Below are 23,614 nucleotides of genomic sequence, written 5' to 3'. Positions count from 1 at the left end.
TTCTGCACCTACGTTATCAAACTGCATGTCACCCATGTGGCTAAAGAGACGAGTGGCTGCTTGGGCTGTGCCCTCTCAGTCAGGTGACAGGTTAGTTTGGACAGGGGCCATCTGCCTGGGCCACCTCACTCATGACCTGGATTTTATCCTGGAGAATCTGAGAGGCGGGAGTGAACTCAAAGGTCAGGATGGTGGCTAAGCCAGGCTGAGATTCAGAGTCACCCAAGGGCACTCCTTAATAGATTCCTGGGCCTCAACGTAGACCTACTCTACCAGAGCCTACGGGGTGGAGCCTGGGAGCCGAGGTTTTCCCCAAGCTATCCAGGCTATTCTGATGGGTGACCAGATGAAAGAACCTCTCATCTGCTACAACCCCTCTGGGCGTCGAGGATACAAAGGAAGCCTCTGCTTCCAGTGTCTATCACAAACACTGCCCTGTTCTTTATCTTTTTGGTTTCTGGTGTGTCACATTCTTGCCTCTTCTTGCACAAAGTGACACAGCTCCTGAGGCGACCCACGGTGCCGCCACACCGCGACAGGAAGACCCACAGCCCTGCTGAGCCCTGATGCTGTTTCTCAAGGGCTTTCCCCATCATTAGCCTCGCGAGTGCTGCCATTCAATGAAAAGGAAAACCAGATTGAGAAACAGTGGCTGGGAGCAGAAGTGTGACACTGCAGGAATGAGCTGTCCAAGCCTCAGCCCAGAGAGCTCCAGGCCAGGACGGAGAGGGGTTCAAGTGTCCTCTTGAAAAACAAGTCAGGATGCCCTTTACCGCATTCCCTCTCACTGTGGCCACACGTGCAGGCTTCTGTGAGGGTAGCGCTGGCTACCTGGTAAATGAGCTCTGGTTTTGGACACTGCTCACTCCTTACTCCTAATGGACTCGAGTCTGTTTTGAGCAGTGGGTTATGAGTGGGATGGTCTACGAACTCCTAAAATGTGAATATTGAAACGTAGGCCACACAGAACCCAACACTGATGGTGCAAAGCAAAGATGGAGGTGAATTCCTGGTGTTTAATTCAAATATGAAAATACATTGGAAGTATTCCCCACTCTGTGCACTCCTTAAAAGGCGTGTTACCATTCAAATAGAAAAAGGTTTAAAGTGTAATTTTACTCCCTTGTCTGTGTAGTGAGACAGGGCCAGAAGAAAGCACAGTTCCTGTGTCCGGTGGGTCTTTCTAAGTTCTTCCTTCTCACCCTTCCTTATGCCAGAAATTGGGGTTACAACAGCAAGTAAGACAGTCCTGTTTTCATGGAGTTTATAGCCTTGGGGGCAGCAGGGGGTGGGGTGGGGGGAGACCAAAGCCAAAAACTTATTTTTTTTAAAGCAAGTTGCAGTGATAATGCATAGCGTTATCTCATTTTTGGAAAACAGAAACAATTTGTGCATGAATAAGTACTTTCGTAAATGCATAGAAAACAGCCTGGAAACATATCAGAGGTCCGGGGGCATGAGCGTGCTTGGCAAGCTCATTTGAGGGAAGTGTACTGCACAGCGTGTGAGGCAGAAACTACTGGCAGGTTTGAGCAAAGGATGAACAGGAACTGGGATACACTTCTAAGTCCTTCTCCTCAGTGGAGAACAGGCTGAAGGGCCACAGGCGTGGAAGGGGGGACCCGTGAGGAGGCCACCTCAGCTGCCCAGGAGATGCTGGTGGCTTGGACCCTGGGGGACTGACGGAGGTGGAGAGGAGAAGTTCCTGCCTGTCTCTGGCCGATGCAAAGCGGGGATGGGGAAAGGGCAGAGGAGGGAGACCTCAGGGGAGCTGGCTCATGGACACCTGTGTCCAGGAGACGGCTTGCGCTGGGATGCTCACTGTGACCCTACTTGTCAATGCCCCTCTACAGGGGAAGGGGTAAGTAAAACGGTGGCGTAACATATCGTATCAGTCAAAAGGAATGCCCCATATTTGCGTGCAGCATTCTAATAGACATTAAAAACCACTGTTGGAAAAACCAAGCCACAGAAAAATTTGTACAAGTGGTATTATTTATGTTAAAAAAACAAATAAAAAAAAAGAGAGAAAGAAAGAAAGAAGGAAAACTATACATCTAAACAGGCAAACTGGATTTAGGGCTAGTGGTCCATGGGACTTCAGCCTTATTGTAAAGTTCTAAAAAAAAATTTAACAGAGAACATAGTCATGGACAGCTTACGTTATTACAAACAGATTTTAAAATGTGCATTAAAGACTCCAAAGTCTTTTAGAAATAAGAACTAAAGGATAACGCTCATGGTATAAACATGATGGCTTAGACCAGTGATTTCCTACAGCCTTCACTGGGATAGAGAAAGAAGATATCAGAATTTTATTTTTATCTATTTTTTTAATCTTATCCTTTTAAAAGGTCTATTTTTATACGTTTTATAATGTATGTAATTTAATAACAGTAGTCTTCTAATTAAAGAATAATGAATACTCTGAGAGGATAGTCTCAAAAATACTTTTTATTATTGATATGTGCCCAGAAAAACTTGGAGATCACTCACTAGTTTAGACAAGACTGAACCCACCCTCTCTCCCCTACACTTTTCCTGGCCTTGGGGAGGTATGTGGAGACCACGTGCTGAAGGAAAGGAACACGGACAGTCTTCATCACTCAGGAGAAGCGAGAAGCAAGGGAAGGCTCTAGGCTTCTCCCTGTGTGTGTTGGGGGGAACTCTGAGCTCTGCTCAGGGCAAACCAAACCGGCAAGCACCCCATCACCTCTCCAAACTCAGAGAGGGACGCCTGAAAACGCCCAGGGCACAATATGGACGCGACTGCAGCTGGCTTCAACCCTGCCAAAATCAACCGTTACCCCTAGATGCTGGCCCTCCATTTCCAAGGCAGAAGTGACCTTACCCACACTGGGAAAGGCCAGCCAAACAGGCTCTGCAAGGATAAACCCCAAGAGGAAATGAATTTTTTTTCATTCAGTATTCCAGGGAGCACCCAGCCACTTTCCAATGTCATAAAAAGGACAACATATTCTGCATTCTGTACACTAACCAAAGAAATCCACGTGCACCTACTAAATTATGGAGAACCTCCATTTTTGAAAGAAAAAAAAAGCTAATCATGGGCCATAACCCTCGGGACAGGTACTGCACTCAAGCTGCTGAAGTAAACCAGGACATCAATGTTTCCATCAGAAATCAGACTCACATGTACACAGAGTTCCAGAAACGGACTATTTCCAGGAAAACACAGCATATTTTTACTTAAAGAGGACAGAACTACAGGGTAATAGTTAAAAGCGGACGTCAGCAACCTTTTTCTGTAGAGGAGCACGTGCTAAATATTTAGGCTTTGCAGGTTTCCATTCCAACTCTTCAACTCAGCCGTGGTAGTAGCTGGAAAGCAGCCACTGATAACACATTAACGACAGGGCACGGCTGCTGCTACGGACTGAAGGTTTGTGCTCCCCCAGTTCCTACGCTGAAATCCTAACCCTCAATATGATAGTATTAAAAGGTGGGGGCCTTTAGGGTGTGATTAAGTGGGGTCTTCACGATGGGACTAAGCCTTGTAAGAGCAGACCGGACAGCTAGCTTGCTCTGTCTGCCGCATGAGGTCACATTGAGACTCTGTCGGTCTACAAACCAGGAAGAAGGCTCACCGGGAATTTAGACAGCTGGCACTTTATCTTGGACTCCCCAGCCTCCAGAACTGTGGACAATAAATGCGTCTTGTTTAAACCGCCCAGTCTGTGGTATTCTCTTGTATCAGCCTGAACAGGTTAAGATAGCTGTGTTCCAATAAAACTGTGTTTACCAAAGCAGGTAGCAGGCCAGATTTGGCTCATGCTGTAGTTTAAGGACCCCTGATTAGGAACAGAGACTAGTAAACAAGTCCTAGAAACCCACCCAACCTCATCACTGCCTGGCCAGGGGAACTTGGCAGCGCTGGTCATTTTATTCTCTAAGCCTCAGTTTCATTGATTCTAAAATGAGGATAAGAGCAAGAACCTCAGACAGTTGTTGGGAAGATTAAACACGTTGATGGGGATAAAGCACTTAGCACAGGGCCCAGCACAGGCTGAGCGCTCGATACGTGAGCCACTGTTCAGTACGTCAATAATCTCAACTATCAGCACCCACTTCCAAACTAAACCTTAACAAGAGGACGAAACAACTAAAATTAAACTTATGCCAAATTCCCTCAGAAAATGTTCACAGCAACAAATATTTTAGGATAGAAGTAGGATTTGCGCCTGCCATTTAAACATTCTTGGCTCATGACATGTTTCACATAGGACAATCTGGACAGAATTATACTGAATGAGAAAACGGCTTTTCATTTGGAAGAGCTGCTTCTGTGAAGAAACTGTCATCAATTTTCAAGTATAGATACATCAAAAAAGAAAGATTAATAGAGTAAATATTAGAGTAGAGATGCCAAAAATGTGGCATGCCCACTGCCACTTGGCAGCCCTGTGCCTCAGCAGACATAACCAATCAATCACGGCACTTTCTCAAGAAATTCAGACAAGGTTCCAGATATTTTTTTCAACACAGCTTCTAAGCAGTAATAACACAGAATCTATTCACGTTTAACCCTGTTCTACAAAGTACTGGTAAACTGTGGATCTCTTCAATGTATTTTAAAAAATTTATCAAGCTCTTTTCTCCTGATGTAGGTTGCCCCCTGGGGTTAAAAATAAATATTCTTTGAAGTAACCAGAAGTCTCAGGAGTAGATCTGAAGAAAAAATACAAGCATGTTGGACCAGGAATGAAGAAACCCAAATTGTAGTCCTGTTTCTGTCCCTATCTGCACACTATTGGACAAGTCACCCCAACTTCTCCCCTCCTGCTTCTCCATCAGTAAAAAACTAATTTATAACAAGGTTGCTTGTGGCCCCAAATACAGTGGATCCTCATCATTTGCAGATTCTGTATTTGCAAATGCACCCACTCACTAAAATTCATTGTAAGACCCAAATCAATAGTTGGGATGCTTCTGCAGTCATTTGCAGTCACCGCCGGGCAGTGAAAAATTTGAATTGAATCACTTGATGCACAAGGTTCCAGACGAGGTTGAATAAGGAGACTCTGGGAGGTGTGAGTTCTACCACTGAACCACCAATGCCCCGTGGAATAAGGAGACTCTGCCTTCTTATTTCACCTCTCATACTGTAAGCAGTGTTTTTTTTGCTATCTATTTGGTGCCACATTCTTCACATTTTTGTCCTTTTTGCTGGTGATTTTGCCATTTAAAATGGCCCCCAAGCATAGTGCTGTCTAGTGTTCCTAAGAGCAAGAAGGCAGAAGGACGTGTCCAACAGAGAAATGGCGTGGGATAAGCTTTTTTCAGGCATGCAGCAGTGCTGTTGACCATGAATTCAATGCTAACGAATCAATATATATTAAATAAAGTGCCTTTAAACAGAAACACACAAGGAATAAAGTTACATTCTGATGAGCTGATAAACATGTTGTGACCAAGGGCTCGCAGGAACCTAACTGTGTATTTCTTCTAGGAACAATGGCCCAGCATTTGCTAATTCAGTGTTCACAGCGACAGTACAGACCATTACCACAAAGAACAAGAGTTGACTATATTGCTCTACTTGATGTTATGAATATAATGTTATGAATGCCATCAATAAAGAAGTTGCATAAAAATACGTTACGTGCCCGTGTATGTACCAAATATTCCATCAATGCTAAAGGTTTCATTTAGGAAAACATACATAAGAGGTCAACAAAATACTTCTAGAGAAATAAATTCTTTTTTACATAAAGAGGTCAGACCCCTCATTCTTCCCTCCCTCAGAAGACCTCAGAAGGAAAGACTGGAATTCACCTTTCTCCATCACCCCCATAAGCACTCTGAGTACCAGAGGGTCACTGGCATAGCTCCAGTGTAAGGACACCTGTGGCTTGAGAGAACATCCTTTATACTATCAAGTTGAAATATGGTACCTGCAAGCAGTCGAGGGACGTGCTGACCACCCGTGGGGACTTGGACTGGCAAGCTAGTTCAAATGGAAGGAAATACTTGTCAGCTTCGATGAAGTTTGCCTTTGGTGGTGCGGCGGCACCAAGCCTAGGAAAAAAACAAGAGAGGGCCGGAGAGGGGAAATGAAGCAAACAAACAAACAAACAAAAAGAGGGCTTGCTTTTCCTACACCTCACGCTAACTTCTCATCCCACGTGCAATCATTAATTAAAAGTGCCTGCAAACTGCACCTATGGGGCTAGACAATGAAAAGTTGAAACACATGCTTTAGCAAAAAACACCAAAGTGCCACATGCAGAGAACAAGGTCTCGGATTAACAAGCTGTATCGTCAGCATCCTGGACTGAATCCTGGCATCTGCCATGTCAGAGCTGTATTTCTGAAACGTGACTCACTGGCTGCATTACTACGAAGACAAGGAGCAGCCACTTAACAGGACAATCTGTCTTCCTGCCTAAGGAAGCAGGACATACAGGAGACAAGGGCTGTGCCCCTTATGTCAATAAAAGGTACAACAGCATTAACTTGACCTTCCTTATCCTTTCCTCCAAATATGCAATTATTGAGCCAGTAACCTGATATCAGTTCAGACACATACAGGGTCATGCCGTGTGCCCGGTGCGGTGCTAGGAGACCCCAAGGATCAGAAATTCGAGAAAACATGCAGAGAATGCGGCTCCCACAGCCAAGTCTGCTCCCTTCATATTGCACTCAGCAAGGAGAAAGTGTCCCAGCTTACCTCTGCTTTTCTATTTCTGCTTTAATTTCATCTGGTGGGGAAGAAAGGAAAGGCATGTTAGGAGCATGCAATATGGATAGAAAAGAAAACTTTTACCAAAAGATACTCTGAAACTATTAAAAAGAATGTTTATGAAGATTTTTAAGTAAAGAAATGCTGATATGAGGTGATAAAAACAGTAACATCATTAATAACAGTTATCATTTCCATAGCAGTTACTATGTGCTGAGGTGTCCCCTGGGGCAAAACTGCCCCTGCTGAGAACCACTGGTGTAGATGAGAACCAAGGCAAAGAAAGGTTGGTAACTTGTCTCCTGCTACATGTCAGGAACTAGGAGCCAGGATTGAAACCCAGGCATTTTGACCCCACAGTCTACGTTCCATTTGCAAAATGTATGTTAACGATAGCTAACTCAATATTATGGTAATACAGTAACACCTCAACTGCGTATGCACAGAAAAATACAACAAACTATTGAAAGCTATCTAAGTAAGGGGATGGCGAGTTTTTTTTCTCTTTTCCACATTTTCTATGATATATATACTTTTTCTTTAGCACTTACGAAAACTGTAGTAAATATGCATAACATAAAATTTACCATCTTAGCCATTTTTTAGTGTCTAGTTCAGTGGCATTAAGTACATTCATATTGTTATGCTAAGGCATATGTAATTTTTATGAATTAAAATTAATTTAAAAACTTTTACCATGTAGGTTACGGTTATGGAAACAGTGTCAATACTCAAAAATCACAATCTCAGAGAGAGAGTCTTACGTCCAGGAGAACAAGATTCTGTGCCATGGACACAAGAACATCCTATCTAAAACACGCCGAACTCCCCAGCATGTCCCTACGTGTCAGGCTGGCGGGCTCACCGTATTACCAGAGCAGGCCAATGAAGCGGGTCGAGCTGAATGCCATGTATTCAGATAACCCCCAAAAGGCCAGCCTTCTTTACACAGCCTCTTGAGAGCCACTAGTTTGCACATGGCATTAGTTATTCTAGCCGCCCCAGAACACAGTTCTGGAAGTGAAAATTTCCTTTTCCTGGACAACTCCATTCTAGACTGACCCTTAGGAAGTGAAAAAACGAGTAACTGGACTCACTAGAGGTGGCAACTTTAACCTTCAAGCCCATCTTTCCATGTGCTCTTACTATACATGTGTAAGAAAACAGGAGAGACACACCCAGATGACTAATACTAAACATTCTGCTCATGGACCATAAGGCCTGTGGCTGTCTCCTAAAGAGAGCTCTGTGGCATGGTTCCTGCCCTTCAAGGACAAGAATTCACTAAGGAAGCAGCTCTGGCTTCTAGCTGAGGCCCCAGGCTGCGGGAGTGGCTCGGCAAATCCAGCCCGGGAGGCTGGTGGCCAAGCTTTCAGTTTACAGAAATCAACATGCAGAACGTCAAGGCTCTGCTTGGTGGTAATACCACCTGTCACTCTGTGATGTGCAGAAGGGGCACTGCTGCCTGGTCTTAAATGTAAGGTTTTCCTCCAACCATGTCACCTTATCAGAGTTAAGTTTAGATGTTAAGTGCATCTGAAGCAATTAGGCCTTTGAGAGAGTCTGCTGGCCTCTGAACTCTAAAAGAGTCTGTTTTGGAATGCCATGGGCGCCAACCCACAGATCAGTGAATCAATCACCAGGACTGCTACTTGCTCACTGAGGCACCGAGGGTAATAAAAGCAAAGGCCTACTGAGGTCAGGGAGGGAACCTCCCAAAGAAACATGGATGGGCGTTAAGACATCAGGGGCAGGGAGGTCCCCTTCCCCACCCAACAGGACAAGGGGCGCCCCAGCAGTCTCAGTGCCAGCTGACTGAGCCCGGAGGTGCCTGTTCTGATCTTTCCAGAAGTCAGAATCTGGATTTTAAGTGAAAGCTCCAACTATAATTGAAAGCAATTTCAATGATTTAAAGAAATACTGCGCTCAAATAAAACTGGTTTGCAGGCTGCCCTGACCTTGGACTCCAGTTTGCAACCTTTGCTTGAAGGGACAGGGAAGAATCAAGGAGAAAGTACTTCAATGGTTGCAGAAAACTAACTGCAGGGGATAAAAGTAGCTTTTAAGGACTATGACCAGCACAATGAAGACAAAACATCCACGTTTTATACAAATTAAATGTTGCTTGGCCAAAGAGCAAAGAGCAACTAAGGAGCCAGAGGACCAGGGCTCCAGGCCAAACTCTGCTAAATTTTACAGATGAAGAAACAAGATCCAGAGAGGTTACAAGCTAGTAAGAGGTGGAGCTGGGACTTGAACCCAGGAAATTAGGCCCCAGGGACCGTGTTCGTAACCTCTTGGGTACCACGGCCCTCAAATAAGCACGCAGAATTACTCTACAACCTATAAATGCGGAACAATGTAAATGCTGGTTCTGCTGTCACTGATTCAAAGTGTGAATGCTGAGACCATAGTTGGAAGCACTGGTGCTAGTCCTACTTACTCTCTGAGCCCCATCTGGCCTCAGGGCACCTATTTACAACCTGGGCCCATCAAGAGGCTACTGCAAACAGTCGAGGCAGAGAGATATATCAGTAGGAACCACATGAAAGCTGGAAGTGGTCAGACATTAGTCGTTTCATATGGTCTCCCCTAACAGTTGGCTTCTAGATATATTTGGATAATACAATTTTTTCCCCATTAAAAAGAGGCAGAAAAAAGAACAGGGAAAAGGTGTGCAGCATGGGGTCCCAAAGAACGCCTGACACAGCCTGGAGCAGTAAAAGACAGGAAACAGGTTGGCAATTTAGAGAGAACTAAGTTCAAGTCCTGGCATGGACATCTGTTAGCTGAATGATGCCAGGTGGGTTATTAAACCTCCCTAAAACTCGATTTCCTACTCTAAAAAAAATAAGGATGATAAAAAGGAGCCCCATATGCTCCAGAGACTATAACCAGGCAGCTGGATGCAGGTTAATTCTCTTGACAAACCCAAGGTATTAATGGCTAAGGCAGTGGCAGGCAGACACAGGTGGTAAATAATTGTCAGTTCTCTTGATCTTATCTTAAAACAGGAGTCAGCAATAGTGCAAAATCTCTAGTCCCATTGGTGGAACCAAACAGAGCCAAGGGAAAGAAGAAATTAGTGGAACACAAATCATCATCATAATAGCTAACATTCACCAGGGGCAGGTGCCTGTTTGGTCCTCCTTACAACTCAGGAGGACAACAGCACTCCTCTCATAACTGTATACAGGTGTGTAAACTGGGCACAGAGAGAGGAAGTCCCCTGCCCACGGTCACAGCCCGGAAGTGCTACCGCAGGATCACACCCCGACCGTCTGCTCCAGAGCCAATACTCGAGAGCCCCAACAGTGAGAAGGAAAACGATGGGTGAAGGAAGAGGAGCAGATGGTGGGGCATACCTGCTCCAGTTTATCGCTCCACATTTAACAGGCATTGCTTTCCTAACCACCAACTGGGCAATTAGCAGCAATAAATGAGCAGGCTGGAAAGGTGAGAGACCCGGTGGGGTGGGGCAGCTGCAGCTGAAAAGCAACGCTGGTCTCTTGGGGAAATCCTTTCTGGGCATCACTGTCATTCACAAACCTCTCGGGTCACACCTCCCCTTTCTTCAATGACTTTGGCACGGGCTCACATTCCCTGCTCCACTCCCAAGCTGAGAGCAACAAGGACCATCACTAGCCTCGACAATGCCATCACTAGTCAACTCCCCCAAAGTCCCACCATATTCCTTCAAACCTTCAGCTGCCCCTGACACATCTGATCTACAACACTCCTCCCTAATATGCAAAACAACGCTGCCCTCAGTTCCTCCAGCTCTCCCTCCCCGGACCTCCTCCTCCGCTCAGAGGCAGCCCGGTGTGGCTGGTCACACTGAATCTTGTTTTCATTTGGAACTGTGCCACTTCCAGCTCCTGCCTGTTCTCTGCCCACAGCCTTCTTTCCTTCCAGCTGACCTACTAACAGCTCCAGAAGAAGGATCCTTCTTTGGCCTGTCAGACTCGACAAAGCCAACTTGCCAGCTTTCCACTTTCTTCGTTTTCCAGGATGGATCCCCCTGAGCAAGATTGTTACCTGAATGACAGGAAAACAACAGGCTTGACTCCCTCTGACCTTTAGCCTAAACTCTGGCAAAACCCCAAGTTAAATTATATGACCATCTCCTTCCGACCTGTCTCCACTTAACAACCAGATCTCTGACCACAGGGCAAGCTGGTGAGCCTACAAAGGCCCTAATCACCAACCACAATGGCACCCTGAATACTGCCAGTTAAGCTCCCCTTCTCTAACTCTCCACAAAGACTACTGCACACTTCTCTACTCTCCTCAAATACCCCTTCCCTCTCTTAATCACCAACATTCCTCTTTACTTACAACAGATGGAACAGCCTCCTATTTCATGCAGGAATTAGAAGACACCACAAGGAGATCCCCTCAACTTCCTGTTAGCCAATCGAAAAACTGACCCACTTCTGCACCCACCCTGCAAAAGAGAGAGGACGAGAGGCATTGGATGCCAACTGTTCCTAGCAGAAGAGAGCGCATTAAAAGAGTTTAGTATGCTTAGAACATTGTAAAAACTCAGCAAAATTATTACTAATATTGTTATTCCAGGCAGAAGGGGAATATCTATTTTAAGTATGTGAATTTAAGATAAGATTTGCCTCACACTGTCACATAAACATAAATGCAAACTCTGAGGAGACTATTCCTCCCTGACTTTAGAAGTAACAGGTGCTCACTAAAGAGAAGCTAGGTAATACAGAAATATATACCAAGAAGAAGATGAAAAAATCACCTGTTACCCTACCAGCTTGAGAACCACAGTTAGCGTTTTGATACATTTCCTCTTCACACTCTCTCCTGCTGGAAAACAGTGCCCAATCCCTCCAGCTCTGCAGTCTCCCATCCCCACCTGCCTTCTGAAGAACTTAATGCTCTCCGCACCACCTAGAATCTGATCACTTCTCACCACGCTGTGCCATCCCCACTACACCAGGCTATGCCACCATCCTCTCCCATCTGGACCAACAGCCTCCTTAACTTGTCTCACTGCTTCAGCGCTTACCCTTCCACCCATCTCACATCTTTCTCTACACAGCAGTCAGAGGGATTCCCTTAAAAATGTAAATCAGATTACATCTGCTCAAAACAGATGATCTGTAACCATTAGAATGTAAATCTGGTAACATCTGCTCCTTTGCTCAACACTCCACTGGCTTCCCATCTCACACTGAGTAAAATCCTCAATCCTGACCTTGGCCTCTAAGCCTCTAAAAGATCTCGTCCCCTGTTGTCCCTCTGATCTCACTTCACCCTGCCCCCAGCTTACCTGTTGTATGTTCCTGTTTCAGGACCTTTGCTCTTGCCATTTGGCTGCTTGGAATGCCCTCCCCTGATACCCACAAGGCTTGCTCCCTGACTTCCTTCCGATGACTGTTCAAATGTCATCTCTTCAGAAGGCCTGCCCTTGCCACCTAAAACTGCCACCCTATCCCTCCATGTGATTCTGTATCCCCTACCTGCTTTATTTCATATTATACTGATTTTTCTAATCTTCAGTCACAGTATTTACCACCCTTGACATACTTTTATCAGTTCTCTTATCCATCTCACTCAGCAGAATATAAACTCTGTGACAACAGACTTTGGTCTGCTCTGTTCACTGCTGAATTTCCAGCATCCAGGAATTCCTCAGCCCAGAGCAGGCACTCAACATTTGTTGAAGGAATAAACTGTCTCTTTCTGGCATTATTTAACCTCTCCTTCCCCTGGCTCCCTTCCTAATGACATTTGAACAAGTTCAAGTCTCTTCTATCTTTTAGCAAAGGAAAAAATAAAGCCCCAAACTCCCATGATCCATCTTTCTCCCTTCCCCTTCCCGCCCCAGCCAAACCCTGTGGAAGAGTTGTGTGTGCTCACCGTCTATTTCCTCACCTCCCACACATGCCCCAGCCCATTCCAGTCTGGTTTTCACCTTTATTGCACCATCAAAACAGCTCAAGCTAAGGTCACCCATGACCCACATGTCTCTAAATCTGATGGGCATGTTTCCCGTCTCCACCTGACCTGAACTCCCAGCAGCATTTCACTTTTCTGATCTCACCCTCCCTGAAATTTTCTCTACTTCTGGCTTCATGAGCACATATTCTCATCTGCCATCTGCTTCTTGCGCCATCTCTCCTCCCTTTCCGTGGCAGACGCGGCCTCCTCTGCCCAGCCAGGCAGGCAGGGGTTCCTCAGGCCCAAGCTTCCTTGCCTTTCCTTCTCTGTACACTCTCTCCCCAGGCCTTCTCATCCTCACCTGCACCTTCATTTCCCACCTGAGCTCTGATGACTCCCAAATCTGGATTTCCAGTGCAGGCCTGCCACGAACATCAGGCTCATACACCCATCCAGTTCCTACTCCACCTGTCCAATTGGATGCTCAAAGGCAGGTGGAACTGAACACATCCAAGTCCCAACTCAGATCAACCTCCTCCACCCACCTCTCCCCAGATGGTCTTCCCACTCCCATCTTAAAGAACTCATCCATCCAGTTGGGTGAGTCAAAAACTCAACAGCCTTACTGATTCTCTTTCTCATGTTCTTACCCAATTCATCACCAGGTTTTGTTAGCTTTCTCTTTAGACAAATGGGAAAGACATTCACTTTGCTCTATTTCCACTGGCACTGCTCTAAGTCCAGGCCATCAACATCTCTTCCCTGGATGACGGTACATACCTCCTCAATGACCCTGGGCAATCCCTCTGGTTTTCCTCTAAGATGTTCTGAACAAAATGGCTCAAGTGATTTTTCCAAAATACAAACCTCGCCATCCCATCATCTTCTTCCCTGTTTAGAGCTCTTCAGTGTTATCTCACTGCTTTTGGTCTAAAAAGCAAACTCCTCACCATCACCTCCAATGTCTTGCAAGGGGGGGCCCTGGCCTATCACTCCCACCTTATCCCCAAACACTCTCCCCCTTCATTTACCATGCTCCAACCACACAGCGGCCTCTTCTAGTTTTTTTTTTTTAATTATTATTATTAAAACCTTTTTAAAAATTTGAGGTAACTCTAGATTCACAAGCAGTTGTATCTTTTAGTTTCCTTAACGGTTGTATTCCTCTCTGCCACAGGGCCTTTGTATATGCTTGCCATGTCCCCATGCTGCCAAAATGCCTCTCACCCTAACCGACTTAATTCTTATTTATCACTCTGCTCTCAAGACTTCCTCAGGGAAGCTTTTCCTCATCTTTTTGTTCACTCCCCTTCTGAGACCAGGTTTCTCTCCTTCACAGAACCTGTCAGGTTGTTAGTAGGTCTCAGAGGACATGATCATTTGCACAGTGCCCTTCTTCCCTATTAACTGCAAACTCCACAAGAACAGGATCTTTGTTTTATTTCCCTTGTATCATGACACCAGGTATGCCACCCAAATAAATATCTTTTGAATACATGTCAGCCTGGTTTAGTCAACAGACAAAAAGACTATATAGAGAACAAGTATGCACTGACTACTCCTTAGGACTGTGGGAAAATTTAAGAATTTTATGTCCTAGCACAAGAAGGCCGTTCTCCCCACAAAGCTATAAAACCTAATGAAATACCTAATTTAAAAAAGGCTAAAAGACTCATTTACAACCAAGACAGTATACCCAAAGAAGCTTCTTACACGAAGACTCCAGGAATGAATTAGCAAACATTTAAGTATTTTCTAAGATAAGCTTGCTGGAAAGAAAGTCAAGTATTTTCCTGGCAGGCCCCCGAAGCCTGGTGAAAATGGTAAGAACTAAATACAGTCCTGAGCTATTTACACAGGAGCCGCCATGTACTTGCTCATTAAGCACACGTTCTCACAAGTTCGCTCTTTTCCATAAAGAATGGTCTTACTGTTTTCCCCAGCACTGCTTACAGGGTCTCCCACTGAGGTTTACAAGTGCCGGACTGAGCTCTAAATTCTTCCAACCACTTGCCTCGCCAGTGTCAAAATGTCAGAGACCAGCAAAAAAAGTCCATAAACCAACCCACGAGGGAGGCAGAGAAGAACAAGCATTCAGTTCCTTCTCCTTTCAATACGGGAAAACCAATGCCTCTGAATTTCAGTCGGTCACTTGTCAGGTGCCAGGTACTGCGTCAATCCCTTTACTGCATTAGTTCACCTAACCCTCATAATAATCCTGTGACACAGGTCTTACTACCTTTCTCATCCCAGGAAACCAAGGCTCCAAGAAGCTATTAGTCCAGGGTCACAAGACTAATCAATAAGCTCCCAATGGATTTTTTTGCCAATCCAATAAATAAATGTTTTTCAATAAGCACAGTGCAATTTTTAGTGCTGCTTCTAGACAGATGACCTTCTCCTGAGGAATCACTCTAAAGCTTTTCAATAAAAAGTAATGTCAGGGTCCCGAGTACTAGTATTTCTCGACACTTTTATAATCTACAGCACTCATAAACAAAATCTCTCATGAAAATGACAGAATTTGCTAACATTAAAGGTTTTGTTCTGTATTTCAACTGAAAGCCTTACTTTATGACAATTTAGGGATATTTTTGATATTTTTCAAAAGTTGCACTTTAGGTTCTTCCTAATGGTGAGAATAGTTATTTTCAACACATCAAAGTTAGAAGAACAACATCATACTGAGGAAATAAACAATTTACCATATATTATACAGACATGTGCATGTTTTTTGTAAACTAATATATAACTAAATTTATGAATGTACTCCCTCAATGGGCTTCTTCCCAATGACATTTAAACAAGTTCAAGGCTTCTCTACATTTAAAGAAAGAAAAAGAAGAAAACCAAAAAGTTCCCATGATCCACATCTCCCTCTGCCTCTTCACAGCACAGCCAAACTTTGGGAAAGAGGTGTGTGCTCACTGTCTGCTCGCCTCTCACTCATGCCTCAAGCCACTCCACCTTCTGGTTTCCACCTCCATTGTGCCACCAATCAGCTCAAGCTAAGATCACTCACGTGTCTCTAAATCCCATATATGAACCAGTCAGAGTAGCAAATCTCAACGTGGATTTTATGATTTATACAGCAACTACATGTTACAGCTGTCTCCCACCTGGTTGTGCAGCTGTGGGCAAGCTGCTCTCTGAGTCTTGGTTTCCCTCTGCCTGCTGTACTCAAGGACGGACATCAGTTACATGTCACAACTCCAGAAGGAGTAAGACGGAGTTACTGCTGATGAAGAGGGAGGTCATAAATCAGAAAGACTTAACTCAAATGAAATTTATAGGAAATCAGCTCTTTATCCTCATTTCTTTCTTATTGTTAGTCCCTAAGTTAAGCCAAAGACATATGCAGTAAAAAGCTGCAGAAAAAAAAAGCTGTGATCTTTTTAATTAAAGCCTGTCAAATACTACATCTCAAAATTCAACTACAAAAAATATGGTCTCTTCACTTACTGAATGCTTTACTTACTGAAACTTCACCAAAACTTCACTGCATAGAAACTGCCCTGCGGTATAATGACCGTTTATGACTTCTCTGAGTATTTTATATACAATGCAAAAACTTTCATATGGAGAAGCAACACAGTATGACAGTCATGGTTAAGATCTTGGGCTCTGGAGCAGACTGTCCGCGTTCACACCCCAGCTCCGTTGCTTATTGGCTGAGTTATGTCAGCCAACTTCTCTAAGGCCTCAATGAGGATAATAATAGTAAGAACTAAACCGCGTGTAAAGCAAACGGCACTGCGCCTGGAACACAGAAATGCTTAGTACATGGTAGATACCATACAGTTATTATATAATATGTGATTTTAAAAAGTCACTCATGGATGATAATGACGCATCAACGTTAGGTTCGTCATTATAACAAACATACCCCTCTGGTTAGGGATGCTGATAACGGAGAGGCCACAGATGTGTGGGGGCAGAGGCATATAGGAATTCTCTGCACCTCCCTTGCAATTTTGCTGTGAACCTAAAACTGCTCTAAGAAATAAGTGACTTTTTAAAGCCACTCAATTTCATATGAAAAACATAGGTATGTTTAATGACAGCTAGCAATTACAGGGCACTTAGCCCTTACTTAGCATTTTGTGGGTATTAAATTATTAAACAAGATGTTGTGTATCTTATCATACATGAGAAGTACTGTTAGAACAATTTAGTTAAAAGTTTTCCAGACTTCCAAATTTTTCCATACCCAATTTAAAAACACTCAGATTATTCTTGTCAAGCCTCCAAATCTCATACAGTTTAAGACCAGAAATGTAACTTAAATGAAATCATGGGAGAAAATGGCTCTTAAATAAGATAGTTATGAAAGTAAGGTTTAAAAATGTAATTATGTGCCCCAACTGGAGAGCTGAAAAGTTCAAGATTATTACTCCAGATCTATTCCAGCCTAATCATCACTGCTTTTACAAGGTACAACCCTTGTCTTCATTGAGCTTAGCAAGTTAATACTCCAATAAACAAAGCCTTTTAGTCATGTAATTACATCCTTATTTATTGTATCTACAAACCAAATACAGCAGTTAAGTCACCCCTAAACGAGGAACCAACGTCGGTTAAGAATGTCAAGCCAGAGCACTTACAGTGTCTATGGTTTGTCCCAGCTTAAAGTAATAAAAATATGTAACAGCAGCAAGCCTTCACAGAGCACCTACTTTATACATGCCAAGTTTATTGCACATTAACTTCAATTAACTTCATCTGTATAACCACCCTATGAGGAAGGCGTAAGAGTTGTCCAAGAACACAAAGTCAGCAAGTGGAAGGCAAGGAATTTGAACCCAGGCAGTCTTGAGTCCAGAGAGGACACTCCCAACTCCTACCCGGTACAGCCCAGTGCATCCCTGGTCCCCTCCCCCTAATAGGCTACAACTGGTGGAATGTCACAGAAGCTATTTCCTGTAAATGCTCCTATTATTCAAGCATTACAACTCTGAGAGGCCGTTTACACTTCCTCTTATCAAAATGAGTGGTAATCTACACATGGTAAGCTCTAAAACACCAGCCATAACATAACCCTTCTTGTACCCAGGCTCCTCTCAGCTCCTCTTACTGGACACAGAACTGGGCCTTGTGATGCAGAGCGAAACATCACCAGATACTTTGCTATATGTTTTCTTCTGTTTATAAGTAAAAACAGTCATTTTTATTTAACAGCAATGACACACACGTACTATCTTAAAAAAATTTTTTAAAGATGGTCAGTTTAATGCAATACTTTACACAGGTTCCCTTGTAATAGCTCCTATTAATCAATCTGATGATGACGAACCACAATACCAATCTGCTATTCAATTAACCTCTGCTCCAATTAGTTCCTTTACAGGCTATTTCCTTTTTTTTTTTTTCAAATAACATTATATGGGATATTTTATTTAACTTGTCTATGTTGTTTGACAAGAAAAATGTTTTTAATGGAGAATTTATATTTTCAGTGTAGGCTATTTCTTACAGTTCACTACTAAAACACTGAATATGCATTCCACAATTTGGGAAAAATCTTCTCAACAAAGGTATGATGCAAAATTATCTAGTAAGTTCTCAATGTTATGACCCTTTATGACTTACATGACAATTTTATAAGTAGGTTCCAACAATGTGAAATACAATTTGGTGAAAATTTGATGTTAAGTTTTCTAAACGGGGAAATGAAAACTTTTCTGCCAAATAACTATTTTGAAACTTCCGCAACAATGCTCTTAAAGTAACACTGAGAGGATAGAATCCAGGCAGATTTCAAAGTGGAGTTGTAAGTATCAGGCTTTTGCCTAACAAACTACTTTGTAGTGCTTATCCTACATTACAGATAAAACAATATCCAACAGTTAGTCTTGGTTTTATGAATAAAAAAGCTTTACAAACCTAAATCTCAGTAAATCCCTCCACTTGATCCTGAATTCACAGGTCTAGCATGTGTTTCCGGGTTATCTAAGCAACAACCTTTGCATCAATAGTTCTTGATCCTTGAGGGAGCCTCAGACCCTCCTGAGAATCTGATGAAAGCCATGGGATTCCTCTCAGAAAAGTGTAAAGTTCACAAACTCATTCCTAGGCCCCAAGAGTCCCAGAGTACCTTGCACCAAATGAAGGGAGAAAGGTGATAGTAACCTCAAACTCTGTCATGGAAAACCAAACTTTCCATTTACCTGGTGACTTGTTAGGGAAAACAGGTCTCTTTATGGATTTCAAACCAAAGGCACTGGGGTGCTAAAGTAACTTAAAGTCAATTCTGGTCAAATGTATTGATCCTCACCGCCTAGAACTCTCTTCCCCTGGAATTCCACATGGTGGATACTTCCTGCCTTTCAGTACTTGGCTCAAATGTCACCTTCTCAGAAAAGATTACTTCTTCATAACCCTATAAAAAGCAGTCCTCAAGCCCTCTGTATCACATCTTGCTCTTTTACAAAAAGTTTTTTACAAAAGTAAATTAATTATTAAAAAGTTACTTTTACAAAAGTATTTATTAGTATTCAAAATTGTCTAATTTTTAAATTTACTTACTAAGGGCAAATACCTTGTCTGTCTTGTTCCCCACTGTACCCTTGGTGCCAATCACCGTTCCTGGTACGCAGTGGGCATTTGATAAATACTTGTTGAATGACTGAAACTAAAAGATTGGATGTTGATGCTGGAATCAACTGCCAAGGCTTTAAGGAGCTATGAATCAAGAGTTCTCTCCTATAGTCTGTGGGTCCATTCAGTCAGCATCTACTGTGTGCTAGGCGCTGTTGCACACGCAGAGGATCCAGCGGTGAACAAAACAAACAACTATCTGCCCTCACAGGCCCTCTATTTCAGTGGACCGCCCGGAACGAGCAGAGCTCCTGCACACTACAATACATGGGAGGTGCAGTCCCTCCTGGAGGGACTTATGGGAGATCCCCAAATGAAAGGAAAACATTCACCAGCTGAGCACTTCCAAAGTAGGCCTCAGGGGTATCCCTAAACCAGCTGGGCAGCTCTTCCCACTTGCTCTGCTCGCAAAGGGGAACTCCAACCAGCAGAACCCACGTAAAGAAAAAACTTGGGGCAAAAGCTGCTGCTTCTGAGGGTGGTGAGGGGAGGAACCAGGAAGCAGGACAGCAAGAAGTCGTGGCAAGAGCCCTGGGCTACGAGGCTGGACAGCTAGCCTAAGCTGTCACCAACTTGCCAGGTGACCTTGGGCCAGTCCCGAGCTGCCAGGGCATCAGTTTCCCCCGAGGAATAATGAGGGGGCCGGGAGGGTGGGATTCGGGTGGAGGGGAAGCGGCGCCCCAGAGGCCGGCCTGAGGTCGGGTAGGGTAACGGCCGGCATGGGGAGGCCGGCGCGGGGCCGGGCCGGGGCGGCTCACCCACCGAGCGCCACCTGGCAGGCCCTGCGCAGCTGGGAGTGCTGTGGCCGCTTCACCTCCTTGTCGGCTAGGATCTTCTCCAGGGCCCGGGACACGAACATGCTCTTGGTCTGGCTCTCCTGCATGGCCCCGGCCCGGCGGGGGCTGGCGGCCCCGCGGGCGGGCGGCGCGAGCAAACGGGCAAGCGAGGCTGCGGGCCCGGCGTCCCGGCGTCCGTCCGCGCCGCCCCGTCAGGAAGCGACGCCGCGGCCCCACGGCGCCGCCATGTTGGAGCGCGTCACGTGACCACGTGACTGGCAGGGCTGCTACGGCTGCCGCGCGTCCGTCGACCCCGTGACCCCAGGCGGGGCGGGGCCTACGGCTAGGGGCGGGGTGAGGCCAGGTGGGCGAGGAAGGGGGCATTGAGAGTGGAGGAAGGAATAGGGAAAGGTGGGGAGGTGAGTAGAAATGGGTGGAGGTAGGAGGGGACGTGAAGGATAGAAGAAAGGAGGTGAAAGGGAGGAGAGGTGGTGATGGGGTGAGAGGAGAGAAGGTGAGGAGAAAGAGAGGCAATGAGAGCGGAGACGACTGGTCAGAGAAGAGAGAAGGAAGGAGAGCAGATAGGAGGAGCAGAAGAAGGAAGGAGAGAAAGAAGACTGGATAAAAAGAGAATGAGATGCTAAAGGGGCAAGAGGAGGTGAAGAGAGAGAGGAGGTGAGGGAGAGAGAGAAGATGGGAAGAAAAGTGGCAAGTGAGTGAGAGGTGACAAGGGAGTCAGAGGAGGTGAGGAGGAAAGAGAGGAAGCTAAGGGGGTTAGAAGAGCAGGTGAGGTGGTGCGGGAAGGCCAGAGGGGAGGCGGGTAGGTGAGAAGAGAAGTGAGGGGAAAGGGAGGGGAAGATGGGGAGAGAGCAGGGGGGAAGATGGGGAGAGAGCAGGGGGGAAGATGGGGAGAGAGCAGGGAGGAAGAGGAGAGGTTTCGATAAGAGCAGAGGGGAGGGGAAAAGAAGAGAGGAGGAGGCGAGGGAGAGAAAGAAAAGGAAGGGGGAGTTAGGAGGAGAGGGATGGGGAATTAAATGGAAAAAGAAATGGGAGGGAGGTGAAGGGGGAGAAGGGCACACTAGGAGAGGGAGAGAGCAGAGGAGGGAGAAATTGGAGGGAAAGGGCAGGTGAAAGAAGGCAGAGGGAGGGCGAGAGGGAGGGAGAGGTTGAAAGGTGTATTCATGCACACGCTCCCAAAGCAGGATTTTGCCAGTCCTGTTGGCAAGACACACACTTTCCACACACTTTCCACACACTTCTCCTGTTACTGGAGTAGAGTTGACTCCTGGCATCCAGGCCAGTGGACTTCTGTGTTTCTAGTGCCACATCTATGCACGGTGCTGCCAGGGAGAACCACCCTGAGTGCACCCCCCTGTGCAGTGTATCCACCTCTTTTTGTAAACCTGTAGTTCCTCCCAGTGAGTGTATGAGGCAGCAGGTATTTGGGGGCAGCTGGCAGGAGAAGCAACAGAGATGGCCAATGTCACACAAGCCTGCCATTGAGGGCGAGAAGACAGATATTCTCCCCTCAGTGTCCCATCCTTCCCACTGCCAGCGAAATCAGAACAGCTTTGGTGATGTCCGCTGGAGCCTGGACAGCCACCGTACACTGGCCACCTCCCCCAGGGGAGCTGTGGTGCTGTTGGGCTCATGCAAAGACAGTATCTTTTTTGGAAATCTCAGAAACTTCTGACGCAGGCAGCTCAGATGCTCAGGTCTCAGCTCAGACATCTCAGGGCAGCCGTCCCTGACCACCATATTTAAAGTAGCCCCTTTCTCCCTATAGCACTTTCTGACCTTTTTCACTTGTGGACTTGTTTATCGTCTGACTAGGGTAGGGTGTAGGCCACAGAGAGACAGAGAGCATCTGGAAGAAAGAGCATAAGGACAGAGAGGCCCATCATTCCAGGGCTCCCAGCTGAGCCCAGTTGCAGGCAATCCACTGGCTGAATTCGGCAGCATGAATAACCCTGAGGAGATCAGCAGAAGGACTGCCCAGCTAACCCACAGATTAGTGGAAAACAACAAATTGTTATTTTAAGCCACCACATTTGGGGATAGCTCATTACACAGGAATCCATTCATCATTGAGGCCCCTTGATCCTCATGTGTCAAATGAATGAGTAAATGAATGTGTGAAACTCAGAAAAATGCAGTGCAATCCACTGAGTAACATGTTCTGAGCCGCCCCCCCCCCCCACAATGAGATCAAGCCACGTCACTCTTCTGCTGAAGACTCTGGGGTGATTGACGCCCCAATGCCCTTGGAATTGAGTCTGAGTGTCTCACTATGGCCGATTTCCCTGCCCACATCTCTCCCCTCTTTCCTCCTTGTCAGGACCCTCTGGCCAGTCTGGATTCCTTTTTATTCCCATCAAGGGCTTGGCTTAAGCACCTCTGTGCCTCTCAATCAGTGCTTCTCCATGAGGGCAGTGCCACCCTCAGGGGCATTTTGGAAATTTTGTAGGGGGAGTATTTTTATTTTCATGATTGGGGGAGCAGGAATGCTTGACGACATCTTGCAAACAGCTGGACAATCCCAGATAGCAGAGTTATACGTGTCCCACGTGGCTGGACTGCACATTCCTGGAGGTGAAAACCTATTGATAATGATCTGAACCTAGAACCTACATCTGCTTTACACATGAACACAAAGAATTTTTGGTATGGTTTTAATATATATTGAATTTTCCAGGAATGCAACTGTGATTGTAATTCAAGGGAAGACTGTATTTTGTCTGGGACTTTACCAAATGCCGTTCACCGTTTCAAAACTACATCACCACTGTTGATGCCAGCCATGGTATTTGAGTTGCCCCAATGGCACCCCTGGTCAGCCTGCATTTGTAGCTGTCGTAATTCAGGGGACTCGACTTTTAGATTCCAGCAGCTGACTGCTTTATTACATCCCTTAGTGTAATTGTGCCTGAGCACTTATGTATTGAAATAAGATTTGCAAATTATACATTGCTTTCCTTTTGTTTCATCTTTGTCTCTTAGGTCATTATCTTTTTAAAAAAATTATGTGCGTAGGAAGATTTCATTATGAATTTCCTTCTAGAATAGTGAACGGAGGTAATGTGTGCATTCATGAAGAGGGAGACATTGTCTATCTTGTTCACAGCTCTCTGCCTAGAGCACGTAGGAGGTGCTCAATAACCACTTATAGAATGAATGAATGAATGGAGGTAGCTGGATTGGGGTCCACAGGACTTAATCATTCAATCAGCGGGTTATCTGGGAATAACATCAGTGTTTCTATGGTAGGCATAATAATGGCCCCCAAAGATATCCACATCTTAATCCTCAGTGAGTACGTTATGTTAAAAGGCCGAAGGGATGTTGCAGATGTGATTAAATTAAGGGGTTTTGTTTTAAATAGATGATTTTAAAAATTTATTTATTACTGTGTTATATAATTATTGTATTTGTGGGAGAAGTAATTAGGTTTATTTATTTTTAGAGGAGGTAGTGGGGGATTGAACCCAGGACCTCATGCATGCTAAGCATGCGCTCTACCGCTTGAACTGTACCCTTCCCTCAAATTAAGGGTTTTGAGATAGAGAAGTTATCCTGGATTTTCTGGTTGGCTCAATATGATCACAGGAGGTTTCATAAGAGAGGCACAGGT

The 23,614-nt window shown here is 45.0% G+C and overlaps 1 protein-coding gene across 3 annotated transcripts in view; it reads right to left on the bottom strand.

Annotated features, from left to right (window-relative positions):
- ARFGEF2 (ARF guanine nucleotide exchange factor 2) overlaps positions 1-20,256 on the bottom strand; it is an 81,029-nt gene extending 60,773 nt beyond the window's left edge. For 2 of the 3 annotated variants that reach the window (XM_072944356.1, XM_072944358.1), the window contains exons 1-3: positions 19,970-20,241; positions 6,692-6,722; positions 5,916-6,039 (exon numbers count right to left, since the gene is read on the bottom strand). In XM_072944356.1, the coding sequence (XP_072800457.1) occupies positions 5,916-6,039; positions 6,692-6,722; positions 19,970-20,090 (276 nt within the window). In that variant the 5' untranslated portion in view covers positions 20,091-20,241. Of the gene's footprint in view, positions 1-5,915; positions 6,040-6,691; positions 6,723-19,969 lie in introns of all 3 variants that reach the window. The other variant, XM_072944357.1, reaches the window with a different exon arrangement.
- Positions 20,257-23,614: the final 3,358 nt, after the last annotated feature.

The sequence above is a fragment of the Vicugna pacos genome, chromosome 19, assembly GCF_048564905.1.
Source record: "Vicugna pacos chromosome 19, VicPac4, whole genome shotgun sequence".
In the NCBI taxonomy this organism is placed as follows: Eukaryota; Metazoa; Chordata; class Mammalia; order Artiodactyla; family Camelidae; genus Vicugna; species Vicugna pacos.
Note: the sequence above shows the minus strand (reverse complement) of the source record. Positions and strands in the feature narration are given on the sequence as shown.